This window comes from Bos taurus, chromosome 9, assembly GCF_002263795.3.
Source record: "Bos taurus isolate L1 Dominette 01449 registration number 42190680 breed Hereford chromosome 9, ARS-UCD2.0, whole genome shotgun sequence".
Taxonomy (NCBI): domain Eukaryota; kingdom Metazoa; phylum Chordata; class Mammalia; order Artiodactyla; family Bovidae; genus Bos; species Bos taurus.
In genome coordinates, this window is record NC_037336.1 from 29,814,110 (window position 1) to 29,829,318 (window position 15,209).

The 15,209-nt window shown below is 39.1% G+C and overlaps 1 protein-coding gene across 2 annotated transcripts in view; it reads left to right on the forward strand.

Annotated features, from left to right (window-relative positions):
* The first annotated feature begins 1,895 nt into the window (after positions 1 to 1,895).
* TBC1D32 (TBC1 domain family member 32) overlaps positions 1,896 to 15,209 on the forward strand; it is a 207,492-nt gene continuing 194,178 nt past the window's right edge. For both annotated transcript variants that reach the window (XM_024996951.2, XM_024996952.2), the window contains exons 1-3: positions 1,896 to 2,051; positions 2,224 to 2,381; positions 12,464 to 12,625. In XM_024996951.2, the coding sequence (XP_024852719.1) occupies positions 2,227 to 2,381; positions 12,464 to 12,625 (317 nt within the window). In that variant the 5' untranslated portion in view covers positions 1,896 to 2,051; positions 2,224 to 2,226. The remainder of the gene's footprint in view (positions 2,052 to 2,223; positions 2,382 to 12,463; positions 12,626 to 15,209) is intronic.

Genomic DNA, 15,209 nt, shown 5'->3' on the forward strand with positions numbered 1-15,209 from the left:
ATGGCAAAGATGTTTTCATCCGAGATTGTAAGGTGTGTGTGTGTGTGTGTGTGTTCAAGTCTGACTCTTTGCGACCCTTTGGACTATAGCCTACCAGTCTCCTCTATCCATGGAATTTTCTAGGCCAGAATACTGGAGTGGTTGCCATGTCCTCCTCCAGGGGATCTTCCTGAAGCAGGGGTTGAATCGCAACTCTGTCTCCTGGGTCTCTTGCAATGGCAGGAGGATTCTTTACCACTGAGCCACCAGGAAGCCCAAGATATGTGTATTGCCTAGTATATAATCATGCATTGCACATTACAGACACTCAGTAAATAGAGGAATGTATACAATTTTAGGTTCAAACTTTTCCACTTAAAATGTGAATAATTCCTTCTTATTAAACATTCATAGGAAACGTTTTTTTAGAATGACTGATACTAACAGCATATGCCTATGCCATAATTTATTTAACCTTCAACATATTCTGAAATACTTAGGAGGTTTTCCAGTTTTTTTAAAGTTACAAATAACCTATTAGTAAACATTCTCATAATAAACTATATCTCTGATCCTTGGAGTAGATTCTTAGAAATAAAATTACTGAGTCAAAAGTTCTCAATATACATTTCCAGGTTCATTTCCAAGATTTCGCCTATGTATACTCATAATAACACAATAAAGGAGTAATTATTTCACTTCATACTGTTCAACCCTAAATGTATATATGCTCTAATACCGCTAATTTTGTAAATTTAAAATGGCTACCTTGCTTTAGCTTTTTAAAAACTTGTTTTGCAAACTTTTTATTTTGTATTAAGATATAGCCAATTAACAATATTGTGGTAGTTTCAGGTGAACAGCGTAGGACTCAGCCATACATATACATGTATCCATTCCCCCCAGACCAATCCCCTCTCCCATCCAGGTTGGCACATAACACTGAGCACAGTGCCATATGCTATACAATAGGTCATGTCGGACTCTTAGAAGAAAATCAATTCAGTTCAGTTCAGTTCAGTCACTCAGTCGAGTCTGACTCTTTGCGACCCCATGGACTGCAGTATGCCAGACCTCCCTGTCCATCACCAACTCCCGGAGCCTACTCAAACTCATGTCAATCGAGTTGGTGATGCCACCCAACCATCTTATCATCTGTTGTCCTCTTCCCCTCCCGCCTTCAATCTTTCCAAGGATCAGGCTCGTTCCCAATGAGTCAGTTCTTCTCATCAGGTGGCCCAACTATTGGAGCTTCAGCGTCAGCATCAGTCCTTCCTTTGTCTATTCAGGACTGATTTCCTTTAGGATGGACTCGTTGGATCTCCAATCCCTTGAATGTGCCAAATATGACCCTTTCTTATGTGGCCCTTTTACTTCTATAGACTTCTCACCTCCTCTTTCTAATTCTACAAATTCCAGTACTGGAATAGGCTACACTTCCTCAGGCCCCTACCCTCTGCACGTCCAGTTTATGTTCTCTTTAGTTCTTTCCTTAACTCTTCTTTGGGTTAATAGGTGATTTGGGTTTTTTTTCCGGCACCTACCTGGTGCATTTCTCTAGCGTAACACTTAATTACACTGTGTTGCAGTCGCTGACTCCTTATCTGTTAAGACTGTGAAGTGTCCTCTTCTCCATAGTTCCTAGCAAGATGATTGGTAAGGAGTCAACGGATGTTAGCTGTTTGAAGGAGAAAGCATTGCAACACTTCAATACCATTCACTCGATTAAAACTTTTCAAGCTGCTTTCAGTTTCACTTCAATTACTTTCTTTTATTGACCCCTTTCTCTTCGCACTCTCTTTTCCCGCCCACCTACAACCTTTTCAAGGAGCGCACCTAAAACTTCCTGTAGGTGCCGGGGCAGGTTGTCAAGCCTCACTCACTCCCGTAGGGATTCGTCACGGCAACGCGATGACGTCACGCGTAGCGCTGACGTGCCGCCGTCAGGTCCACCCGCAGAGATTTTGGAATCTCTTTTTTGCCGTTAATCGGGGCAGCTTGAATTCTGTTGGTAAAAAAAGCGACGAGTGCCAAAGGTGGGACGTCAAGGATTCTTGTTTCCCCAACGCAAGGTAATTTGCTTTCCTGAACGACGCTCCGGCAGCTGAGGGCCCGCCCCTGAGCGCCGGCCGCGGTCTCCCGGGGAACGGCGCTGTACGCCGGCTGCTGGGTGGGAACGCGCGTGCGCGGGGCGCGGCGTTCGCCGGGACCCTCGGTAACGGGCGTGGACGTTGATTTTGACAGAGAATGGCTCACTTCTCTGGTGAGGACGAAGCGATGCTGCAGGCGATGTTGAGGCAGTTGTTCCAGAGCGTGAAGGAGAAAATCACGGGTGCTCCCTCCCTGGAGTGCGCCGAGGAGATCCTCTTACATCTGGAGGAAACGGATGAAAATTTTCACAAGTAAAATTCCTTTTGATGTCTTAAGCAAACAAATCAGCTGATCCAAAATGCAGTTGGATAAAGACGGTTATATGATTGTTGTCAAAACAGCATCCAAGTTGGAGGTTTACGTTTTCTTTTATTTATTTAGATACCGAATTTATTTTTTATCTCTTATTTAACAAACTTTCTGCTTCCCCTGTGTTTTTAATGACGTGACCGACATATTCTAATTATATATTTTTTTCTCCTGGGCAACATAGTAAATTATTGTAAATTATTCTTGTTCGCTTAAGAATAGTTCTATTACAAGTGATTTCTGTCACTATACCTCTAAAGCTTTGAGTTCACAAGATCCTTGTTTCATTGCTGATCTGATATTTCAGTGGCTGCACCAATTTTGACTTCTGAGCACTGCAGGAATACAGGAGAGATTAATTTCTTGTGGAATAGCTTTGTTGTTGTTTGTTTACTCTTTGTGACCCCATACAGTGTAGCCCACAAGGCTCTCCTGTCCATGGTTTCCCAGGCAAGACTACTGGAGTTGGTTGCCATTTCCTTCTCCACGGGATCTTCCCAACCAGGGAAGTTCATGGGATATTGAAAGTGCCTACCAAGGGAGAAGGCGCCTACTCAGAAGTCTGTGATACATGTCAGGGATATGCGGGATTTAGATAAGGTACAGCGTGCTCTAGGTTGGAAGCAGTAGGTAGGAAGTTTAATGAGAGAGAGGTCATTTGAGATAAATCTTGACAGGTGTATTTCTTTAGAGATAAGTATTTTTTCTTTTGATTTGATTCATATGTATCATTTAAGCCTCTCCAATGAAAATTTACCTCCAGGTGCCTCAATTTATTATTAGTAGTGATATTTTTAATTCAATTTGCTCTCAAAGGATGGCGTTTAACATTTTTCTTGTTATGTTAGCTTTACTGACTTTTGGGTGCTCTGAAATTCTTATCTGGAATTCCTACCTGCTTTTATGTGGGCATCAGGGGATCCTTGAGCCCTTTTAATATTCTGTGCAAAAGTTTGTGTTTATTTGCAGTTTTTTGGAGGAGAACATTACAGTTTTCTCCCGATTCTCAGGAAAGTTTTAAGAAGTGTGGGAGGAGTTTTTTCTTAATTAGTATTTCTGGTTATACATATGGTTTCTTTTGTATTTCCATGATTTTTTATTTTTTCATTAAATCCACTACTGATAGTTGATATTGCATGATAATATTCTTTATTTTGGAGATACCAGCTACTGCTGCTACTAAGTTGCTTCAGTCATGTCCGACTCTGTGCGACCCCATAGACTGCAGCCCACTAGGCTGTGCCATCCCTGGGATTTTCCAGGCAAGAGTACTGGAGTGGGTTGCTATTGCCCTCTCCGGGAGATACCAGAGACCAGCTTTTATTGTTTAGCTATTGATTCATTACTTAAACAGACAAATATAAGAAAATTTCAACTTTCTCAAATTCAGATTTGAGAAATGTCTTTTATGTCATTAATGTCTTTTATAATCATGTAATACTAATTTGCCTCAAACAGAGCCACATCAAGCATTAAATTTGGGGTTAAATTCTGTTTTTTAGTTCACATGCAAATACTTCTTTAAAATATTTTTAAATTATTGAGTTTTTGTTAGGATCATATTCTGGGAATTTGTCTATTTAATCTATATTTTCAAACTTATCTGTATAAAAGTTTTTGTTACTATTCTAATGTTGTTGTTTAGTTGCTAAGTCATGTCTGACTCTTCTGCGACCCCATGTACTGTAGCCCACCAGACTCCTTTGTCTGTGGAATTTCCTAGGCAAGAATACTGGAGTGGATTGCCATTTCCTTTTCCAGGGGATCTTCCCAACCAGGGATGGAACCCATGTCTCCTGCATTGCAGGTGAATTCTTTACCATTGAGCCACCAGGGAAGCCCTTAATATCCTATTACTTTTTTGAAACATAGTTGTCCCATTTTTTATTCTTTTTTAAAAATTTGTGTCTTTCCTCCTTTGTTCTTCATCTATTCTGCTAGAGGTTTATCAACTTTATCAGTCTTTTCAAAGAACTGGCTGTTAGCTTTGATTTTCCTTTCTATTATGTATTTATTTTATAGTTCGTAAAATTTCTGCTCTGTTTTCCCTTCCTGGGAAACTTTAAAATTTGTGATGAATGCTTATTTATCTCTTTTATTTGCAGCTTTTCTTCTTCTTCTTTTTTTAATATAAGTATTTAAGGCTACACATTTGTCTGTAAGTATTGCTTTAGCTGTGTCAGTTTTTAAATGCTTTTCAAGTTAAAATTGAATCATTATGGTTCTTGTCAGCAGTGCAGTTACTATTGTAATAATGTCAAATCATCTTCAGCAGTTTATTAGATAGATTAAATGCCTGCTGATTAACTTGCATCATTGCTGCTAAGTCACTTCAGTCGTGTCTGACTCTATGCGACCCTGTAGACGGCAGGCTCCCCTGTCCCTGGGACTCTCCAGGCAAGAACACTGGAGTGGGTTGCCATTTCCTTCTCTGAACTTGCATCATTAAGGTTTACTATTTGATTGGAAAAACCCAGACACAATCAAATTATAATAAGTTCGTAGTCTTAAAAGTACAATTTATAATTCTAAAAGTAGTTTGAGTCATTTGTAGTCTTAAAAGTACAGATAACAAAATTCATGTGTTAGCTGCACTAGCCTAAGATCTTTGTCTTAGGAGGAAGGAAGTCCTTATGAAGAAGCAAAGAGGAGATGCTTGTGTTTGGTGTTTTCATAGCATCTTACAATCTTAGAGTTTGATGAGATCCTGTCAGTCCAGGTACTCATATCTTGATTTGTCTTTCTACTCACTAAAAAACTCTCCTCGAACTTTAAATGTCCTTGAGTCACTTAGGTATATGTTGCCACCCAAAGTGTTTCATATTATATATCAGAATTATGTCATCCCATCTCCACTATCAGAACAGTAGTTCCTTATATCTGCCTGATGTTGTCCTGATGTATTAGCAAGAAAAATGATTAACAGGGAAAAGCAGTATCTCTAGGCTATTGGCATTTTTGTAAGATGATGATTGTTTAGAGAATTGAGTCCATGGATGATGGAATTTCAGGTAGTATAATAAAGTGACAAGGGGAAAATGCAGTCATTTGAGAAGTCATTGTATAGGCAGAACAGCCTTACTGAGGATTTGTTCCACATGCAGCTGCCCTAATCTATGCTTTCCATAGCCTTTAAAAAACTTTTCTTTTACCCTAAACTGTACATGTCCTCTAAAAGACCCAGGCTTTCTTTCTTTTCTTTGAAACTGGCAGCTAGGATTTGAGCCTTGCAGGAGAGGAGAATGGCAGGGAAGAAGGCATTGCTTTCATTATGCGTGTATGTATTATATAAATTTTTACACTCAGATTGACCTCCTATTAAAAAAAAAATTCCCTGGTTTTCGGTCTTGACTATAGTAGGATTGATTGGAGTTCATTTAAAAAAGCACTGATGATGAACCTTAACCTTAAATGTATCAAAATTTCCGGGGAGTTTGGTAGAGGGGGAATGGCAGAGGCCTGGACTAGGTATTTTTGATAAAAGCTCTCTCAGTTCATTTCAGTTGCTCAGTCATGTCAGACTCTTTGTGACCCCATGGAGTGCAGCATGCCAGGCCTCCCTATCCATCATCAACTCCCAGAGTTCACTCAAACTCATGTCCATTGAGTCGGTGATGCCATCCAACCATCTCACCCTCTGTCATCCCCTTCTCTTCCCCACTTCAGTCTTTCCCAGCATCAGGGTCTTTTCAGATGAGTTCAGTTCAGTTCAGTCGCTTAGTCGTGTCCGACTCTTTGCAACTCCATGAACCGTAGCATGCCAGGCCTCCCTGTCCATCACCAACTCCCGGAGTTCACCCAGACCCACGTCCATTGAGTTGGTGATGCCATCCAACCATCTCGTCCTCTGTCGTCCCCTTCTCCTCCTGCCCTCAATCTTTCCCAGCATCAGGGTCTTTTCAAATGAGTCTGCTCTTTGCATCAGGTGGCCAAAGTATTGGAGTTTCAGCTTCAACATCAATCCCTCTAATGAACACCCAGGACTGATCTCCTTTAGGATGGACTGGTTGGATCGCCTTGCTGTCCAAGGGACTCTCAAGAGTCTTCTCCAACACCACAGTTCAAAAGCATCAATTCTTTGGTGCTCAGCTTTCTTTATAGTCCTTCTCACATCCATACATGACCACTGGAAAAACCATAGCCTTGACTAGACGGACCTTTGTTGGCAAAGTGATGTCTCTGCTTTTTAATATACTGTCTGCTGCTGCTGCTAAGTCACTTCAGTCGTGTCCGACTCTGTGCGACTCCATAGTCAGCAGCCCACCAGGCTCCTCCATCTCTGGGATTCTCCAGGCAAGGATACTGGAGTGGGTTGCCATTGCCTTCTCCGAATATGCTGTCTAGGTTGGTCATAACTTTCCTTCCAAGGAGTACGTGCTTTTAATTTCATGGCTGCAGTCACCATCTGCAGTGATTTTGGAGCCCAAAAAAATAAAGTCTGACACTGTTTCCACTGTTTCCCCATCTGTTTCCCATGAAGTGATGGGACTGGATGCCATGATCTTAGTTTTCTGAATGTTGAGCTTTAAGCCAACTTTTTCACTCTCCTCTTTCACTTTCATCAAGAGGTTCTTTAGTTCTTCTTCACCTTCTGCCGTAAGGGTGGTGTCATCTACATATCTGAGGTTATTGATATTTCTCCCAGCAGTCTTGATTCCAGCTTGTGCTTTATGAAACCCAGCATTTATCATGATGTACTCTGCATATATGTTAAATAAGCAGGGTGATAATATACAGCCTTGACGTACTCTTTACTGATGTGGAACCAGTCTGTTGTTCCATGTCCAGTTCTAACTGTTGTTTCCTGACCTGCATACAGATTTCTCAGGAGGCAGGTCATGTGGCCTAGTATTCCCATCTCTTTAAAAACTCTCTAGGTGATTCTAATATACAGCCAGGGTTGGGAACCTCAGAGTTAGAGCATGCATGTATATTGAGTTGCTTTGGCTGTGTCCAACTCTTTGCGACCCTCTGGGCTATAAGCCCATCAGGCTCCAATGTCCATGGGATTCTCCATGCAAGAATACTTGAGTGGGTTTCCATGCCCTCCTCCAGAGGATCTTCCCAACCCAGAGATCGAACCCACACCTCTTATGTCTCCTGCATTGGCAAGTGGATTATTTACTCCTAGTGCCACCTGGGAAGCCTGAGTTAGAGCTTACTTACTTGGATTTCAGTGAGAATTGCTCATTAGTTAGCTCTCTATAAAATACTTGGCAACCCTAATGATTGTAGCAGTCTCTAATGTAGGTGTTCATCTTTGTGGTCCTCTAATCCGGTATATTTTTAGTGTGATAGAGAAGGAACACAATATTTATTGAATTGACTTTATTTTTGGTTTTACAGAAGAATCTACCAATGACTTTCTAAATTAGTGAACTCTAGTGTGTTTAAGTGCTTACTTCAGGAAAACATCCATTGTGTAGAGTGTTATCCCTGCATAGAGAAATCATTAAGAATTATATGTGTGCTTCAGTAATTAATTATGCATTTAGTAACGTTCATCATGATTCAGGCAAAGCCCAGGTAGCCCAGTGTTAAAGAATCAGCTTGCTAATGAAGGAGATGCAGGAGTTTGATGCCTGGGTTGGGAAGATCCCCTGGAGGAGAAAATAGCAGCCCACTCCAGTATTCTTGCCTGAAAAATCCCACTGACAGAGGAGACTGGTGCGCTACAGTCCATGGTGTTGCAAAGAGTTGGACACGACTGAGTGAGCACTCACATCATGATTCAGAGGCTTATTCTTTGGCCTAAAAGGTTGTAGGTAGTGTAAAATATTCATTCTTTTTTTCAGCATATAATCTTTTATATACTAATATGTAAGGTTGTTTATCATATAATAAATCCTATAATTCTGGAATATAACCTGTTTTAAGAATTTCACATATCAGTATTATAATTCATAACTTATCTTTTTAAAATAAATCATTACTGATACTTTTTCTAATCTGATCAAAAAATTTCTTGTTTATAATAGCTAAGAGGATGATTTCCTGGAACAAACTTGGTACTACATGTTTTATGTATTTTTTTCCTTATAGTAATACAATTGTGTATATTTTGAAATAGAAATTTGAACATGTCAGAAATTCGCTTCACTGTACTAAAGGGGTGAGTTCCCAGGTGGCACTAGTGGTAAAGAACCCGCCTACCATTGCAGGAGAAACAAGAGACATGGGTTCGATCCCTGGGTGGGGAAGATCCCCTGGAGAAGGGCATGGCAACCCACTCCAGTATTCTTGCCTGGAGAATCCCATGGACAGAGGAACCTAGCAGGCTACAGTCCCTGGGGTCACAAAGAGTCGGACATAATTTAAGCGACTTAGCATGCAGCAGGTACACCAGAAACAACACAACATTGTAGGAATTTGCTGATAGAAGCTCCCAGAAATTTATGCTAGTTTAAAAGTCACCTGAGCACAGAATCTGTCTAGATCAGTGATTCTCAAATATCGGTCCTAGGACCAGCAGCTTTGGCATCTGCATCAGACTCACCTGGGAACTCGTTAGAAATGTGAAATCCTGTGCCCACATTGGACCTGAATTGAGGCTCTGAGAGTGGGCCCCAACAATTTGTAGTTTAATAAGCCCTTCAGGTGATTCTTATTCATGTTATACTTTAAGAACCACTGATTTATAGGATGACTTACTAGAGGGCCATTGCTAGAGGGTATTTGTTTAGCTACAGTTACAAAAATATGCACATTAATCTGGTGGCAGTGGGAAAGGAAAGTTATAGAGGAAGAATTTACATAATTATAGCATTTGCTAACTAGTTAGATCTGAGATGTAATGGAGAAGATTGTTTGAGGCTATACACAGGTATCCGATTGAAGAATGGTACCATTAACAAAGATATGTCAGAGGAGAACATGGCTTGCAGTCGGTGGATAGGATGAAAGATTTGGTATAGGTTGTGCTGATTGGTGGACAAGGCAATGGCACCCAACTCCAGTACTCTTGCCTGGAAAATCCCATGGATGGAGGAGCCTGGTGGGCTGAAGTCCATGGAGTCGCTGGGAGTCCGACACGACTGAGCGACTTCACTTTCACTTTCACTTTCATGCATTGGAGAAGGAAATGGCAACCCACTCCAGTGTTATTGCCTGGAGAATCCCAGGGACGGGGGAGCCTGGTGGGCTGCCATCCATGGGGTTGCACAGAGTTGGATACGACTAAAGCAACTAGGCAGCAGCAGCAGCAGCAGCAGCAGTGCTGATTCATATGGTGATAAAACAAAGTAGCCTTGTCCAATGGGCAGTTAATATATTGGTTTACCTTAAAGATACTGTATGTTTTGTTCCAGACCACTGAAATGAAGCAAGTATTATAGTAAAGCGAGTCATATGGTTTTTTGGGGTGTTTCCTTTTTTCACATAAAAGTTATGTTTACACCTCACTGTAGCCTATTAACTGTGCAGTAAAGTTGTGTAAAAAAAGTAGATCAGATCAGATCAGATCAGTCGATCAGTCGTGTCCGACTCTTTGCGACCTCATGAATCACAGCACGCCAGACCTCCCTGTTCATTGCCAACTCCCGGAGTTCACCCAGACTCACGTCCATCGAGTCAGTGATGCCATCCAGCCATCTCATCCTCTGTCGTCCCCTTCTCCTCCTGCCCCCAATCCCTCCCAGCATCAGAGTCTTTTCCAGTGAGTCAACTCTTTGCATGAGGTGGCCAAAGTACTGGAGTTTCAGCTTTAGCATCATTCCTTCCAAAGAAATCCCAGGGCTGATCTCCTTCAGAATGGACTGGTTGGATCTCCTTGCAGTCCAAGGGACTCTCAAGAGTCTTCTCCAACACCACAGTTCAAAAGCATCAATTCTTCGGCGCTCAGCTTTCTTCACAGTCCAACTCTAATATCCATACATGACCACAGGAAAAACCATAGCCTTGACTAGATGAACCTTTGTTGGCAAAGTAATGTCTCTGCTTTTGAATATGCTATCTAGGTTGGTCATAACTTTCCTTCCAAGGAGTAAGTGTCTTTTAATTTCATGGCTGCAGTCACCATCTGCAGTGATTTTGGAGCCCCAAAAAATAAAGTCTGACACTGTTTCCACTGTTTCCCCATCTATTTCCCATGAAGTGATGGGACCGGATGCTGTGATCTTCGTTTTCTGAATGTTGAGCTTTAGGCCAACTTTTTCACTCTCCACTTTCACTTTCATCAAGAGGATTTTTAGTTCCTCTTCACTTTCTGTCATAAGGGTGGTGTCATCTGCATATCTGAAGTTATTGATATTTCTCCCTGCAATCTTGATTCCAGCTGTGTTTCTTCCAGTCCAGCGTTTCTCATGATGTACTCTGCATATAAATACATACCTTAATTTAAAAATATGTTATTGCTAGAAGTACTGTCATCTGAGCCTTTAGCAAGTTGTAGTAGTAAAATCAAAGGTCACTGTTGAAAGATTGCCGTAACAAATATAATAATAATGAAAAAGTTTGAAATACTGTGAGAGTTACCAAAATGTGACAGACACACAAAGTGAATAAATGCTCTTGCTGCTGATAGACTTGCTCTGACACAGGGTTGCCACAGAACTTCAGTCTGTTGAAAACTCAAATATCTGTGAGGTGCAATAAGGTGCAATAAAATGGGGTGTACTTGTATAGTAACAAGTGTGCCTTTATTCTGGGAGACATTTTGGCTGAAGGAAGAGCTTAAGAAATCACTTGTTTGCGTTGAATCTGAAATTGAAGCTACGGGAGTGAAGAATATCCTTTTTATTTCTTGTCTAGGAATGAAGTAGACATTGTTTCCAAATTTCAGATGGGAAAACAGATTTCTTCCAGGCCACTCCAGCTAGAGTTTATTAGCTGGAGCTGGCATTCAGGCTGTTTTGACTCTGAGCTTGTACTTTTGCTGTAATACTACATGTTTCATAATAAATATCTCTACTTGGCTTTTGGGGCCTGAAATGTCTATGGCAGACTTGGAGATTCCAGGAAGCAGTAGTGTGTTCAGAGCTGAGGGAAAATGGGCAGGGCAGGAAATCTCAGTTAAAATTGAGAATGAGATCCCTTGGCTACCTGGGTAAGATGGCTGTTCCTTAGTGGACATACAATCCCTTTATAAATATTAAACTGAAGACTGTATGCTGGATAGTATGATGGACTTATGTTGAAGAAAATTATTCAGGCTCTCCTTGAGCTTCTGTGCTACATATTATATGCAAGGCTCTTAGTACAGGTATATATACAAGCTATAAGTCTTGAACATAGTGGCATTTACAAAGATGACCTGTCCTAAATTATCTTTGTCATTTAAAAGACCAAAAAAACTTATTAAATCATTTAAAATCATAATATTAATTAACAACTATTGCTCTTTACTTTTACTAAATGTGTTTCATAAAGAATTACCCACTTTTGGAACTCTTGCCCTCTCATGTTTGCTGTATTGTTGTGCGTTAGCAAATGGGTTTTAATTTTGGCATCAACCTAAGAGTATGAAGGAAAATGTCCAATGTGTTGGATTTTCTGAGATACTTCTTTTTGTGAACATAATCAGGCAAAAGCTGATTAGGTGAAATTTAGGGCAGTTCAAAATGTACACAGTTTCCAAATGTACAAAAAACTTCTGATGATTGGAGCTTAACCTTTTCCTATTTAATTCTTTTATAATTACTGTTGTTCTAATGTGGTTTTCTTCATCAACTTGAACAATTATAAAAGTCTTTAACAACTGCTTTCCCTATGCTTAAGCATCACATGCAAACCATAACAAAGTATAGAAAGGTCCTAACCCGTTAAAGTTTGTGTTGGTCCCGAAGTTTGCTATCCACTACTGTCATTTTTAAATGTGAATTTTGCCAATTTTCTCAGGAAAAAAAAAAAAAAACAAACAACAAAATTTTAGATTAGCTGAATGATTTGGGATGAATAACTCATTTAATCCTAGAGTAAGGTAAGAAATCTAATTATGTTACAGGTCTTTTCTGTGCTAACGTTTTTTTGGGTACAGTTGATAGATGAATTCATGATATTTACTGCATTTTTCAAATATTTGTTTCAGCTATGAATTTGTGAAGTACCTTAGACAGTATATATGCAACACTTTGGGGTCTATGATTGAAGAAGAAATGGAAAAATGGACATCTGAGCAGAATCAGGGTGAGGAATTTGGCTATGACACAGTTGTACAGCATGTTACTAAAAGAACTCAGGAATCTAAAGAGTGAGTATGCCCCCAATAATATTTTAAAGTAGTTTTTCTTTCAATAGGGTTCCTTGAAAGTACCCTTAACCCATGTCTCCTGCAGTCTCTTTTTCTCTTAAGAGCCAGAATGAGTCTTTAAACCAATGAGTCAGATCATGCCACTCTTCCACTCAGCTTTAAGTAAAATAAGGATGACTTGACCAGTCGATCTGATAGGCTAAATGGCTACTAAGTGGCTACCAGGCAGGGCTGGATAAAGGGATGGTTCACATGCTGGGCAGGACTGAGAGATTTCATCGCCTATTCAGAGTGCACACAATTTGAAACTCACTGTTTATTTCTGGCATGTTCCATTTAATAACTGAAACTGTGGAAAGTGAAACCACAGGTAAGGGAAACCCTCTTCATTATAATTCCTAATAGTCTATTTCTGGCAATATCATTAAATATTCTAAAAGGAGGACTAAAGGTCTTAGTCAGAAAATGAAAACTTTTTAATGCTAAAAGCAAAGTTTTACATGAGATATTTAGGCTATCTAAATATTACTAAAAATGTATTTAGTGATTACTTTTTATCTCTGGTTAAGACATTTAATTTTCTTGCATTTTAGTTCACTCATGTGTAAAATTAATATAATAATAATTACCTCACAAAGATTTTAAATGTCTTAATGGATGTGTTCTTTGTGAACCATGGATGAAAGATTTTATGTTGAACAGAATATTTTTCTTTTTGTGTGTGTGTGTGTGTGTGTTTCTTCAGAAACTACTTAGGGCTAATGTAATAGTATAGTTATTAAAAACATTTTTACTGTAATAATTCAAATTGCTTTCTTAATTAAACATTTTGATGTCTATTTTTTAAATAGAGGTATTTGCACATGAAACAATTCATTTGTAAGATCTATCATGTTAATATAATCTTGTATATATAAGTGGAAGTACTCACAGTGTTTATTTTCATTGTTAATTGATTTGGTTTTTTCACTACCTCTTAGAGCATTTTCTTTTTTAACTTCTTGGACTATGAAGGAATCTTCTCAGTGGTGTCCATATTCTGTCCTAGGCTTTTTCAAACCTACAGTTGCTACTGAGTTCCAGTTTGTTTAGCTGTTGATATTGAGGGTCTTATTCTCTAGTTTTGTTTTTTGTTTTATTCTGTCTTCCTTTGGTTAGTTTGCTGATATGTCTTGTAGAAGAATTCATGTTTGTGTGTTTTCAAGAAATTTATATTTTCTGGAGAAAATATGTCTAAAATGAAACTCTATGGGTTTTAATTACCCTTACCCTGTAAGTTATTGAGATTTACTTTATTTTCCTTTATTAAATCAGTATGTTGTAGGCTTTTTAAAAAAACACTTTAATTTATTTTTGACTACATAGGATCTTTGCTGCACTCAAGCTTTCTAGTTGCAGGAAGCCAGGGCTGCTCTTTGTTGTGGTGCATGGACTTCTCCTTGCAGTGGCTTCTCTTGTTGCAAATAGACTTCGGTAGTTGCAGCACGTGGGCTCAGTCGTTGCTGCTCGTGGACTCTACAGCACAGGCTTAGTAATTGTGGCACACAGGCTTAGTTGCTGTGTGGCATCTTCCTGAACCAGGGATTGAACCCATGTTCCCTGCATTAGCAAGCAGACCTTATCAACTGTGCCACCAGGAAAGTCCCACTCTATTGTTAGTTTTAAGGAGACAGGAGTTTATGTTGGTCACATGGCTATACCTAACTGGAATGGAGTCTGGGGAGTGTAGTTCACTCCTACGCTCAGCTATACAGTCCAGTTACTGTGGAAAGGGAGCGCAGCTGTGGTGGATAGCTATTGATTGCTACCGGGACATTGTTATACTTCCCTGTTTCCTGGTGCTTGGAATGTGTTAAAGAGGAAGCTGGGGCCTCCTAACTCAGTTCCTATATGTACTTCACCAGTTAGTCTAAAGAGTGTCTTAGAATTCAATTTCTTCTTGCCTTTTTTTAAAAAAATAATTTTATATTGGATTATAGTTGATTAACGGTGTTGTGTTATCCTTCTTACTCTTTATAAACTTCTAAACTTGAATTTTCCCTGGGCTGCTTCTCACTTCTATAGTAGTTCTTTTCTGTATGTGTTTTCCCTCTGTATTGTTCCTAATCTGTTCTTATTTTCTTACAGTATTTTTGTATTTTCTCATAATTTATGAGACTGTAAAAATATACACATTTATAGCTATATGTATATTCTATTTATAGTTATATAATATGTAAATTATACATTATTAAATAACATGATTAAGTATATAATGTATAAGTTATATATAGAAATAATGTATTTGGTGCTGTATAATGTATATAATATATAATTTAAAATATATTTTAAAATTTCTTTAAACTTTAAAATCTCAGTCTACTATTTTTATCCAAATCCCCCCGCATGATTTTATTACTTTTATGGGAGAGTACCTTACCTATCCTTTCTTAGATTTATGTAGTTAAAATGATCCACTAACCAGGATATAAAAAAGGGAAGTTTCTGTGTTTATTTTCTAATGTATTTCCATTATTATAATGATAAGCAATGGACATATGTTTTATCATGCTTTATATTTACAAGGAACTTTCAGATATATACT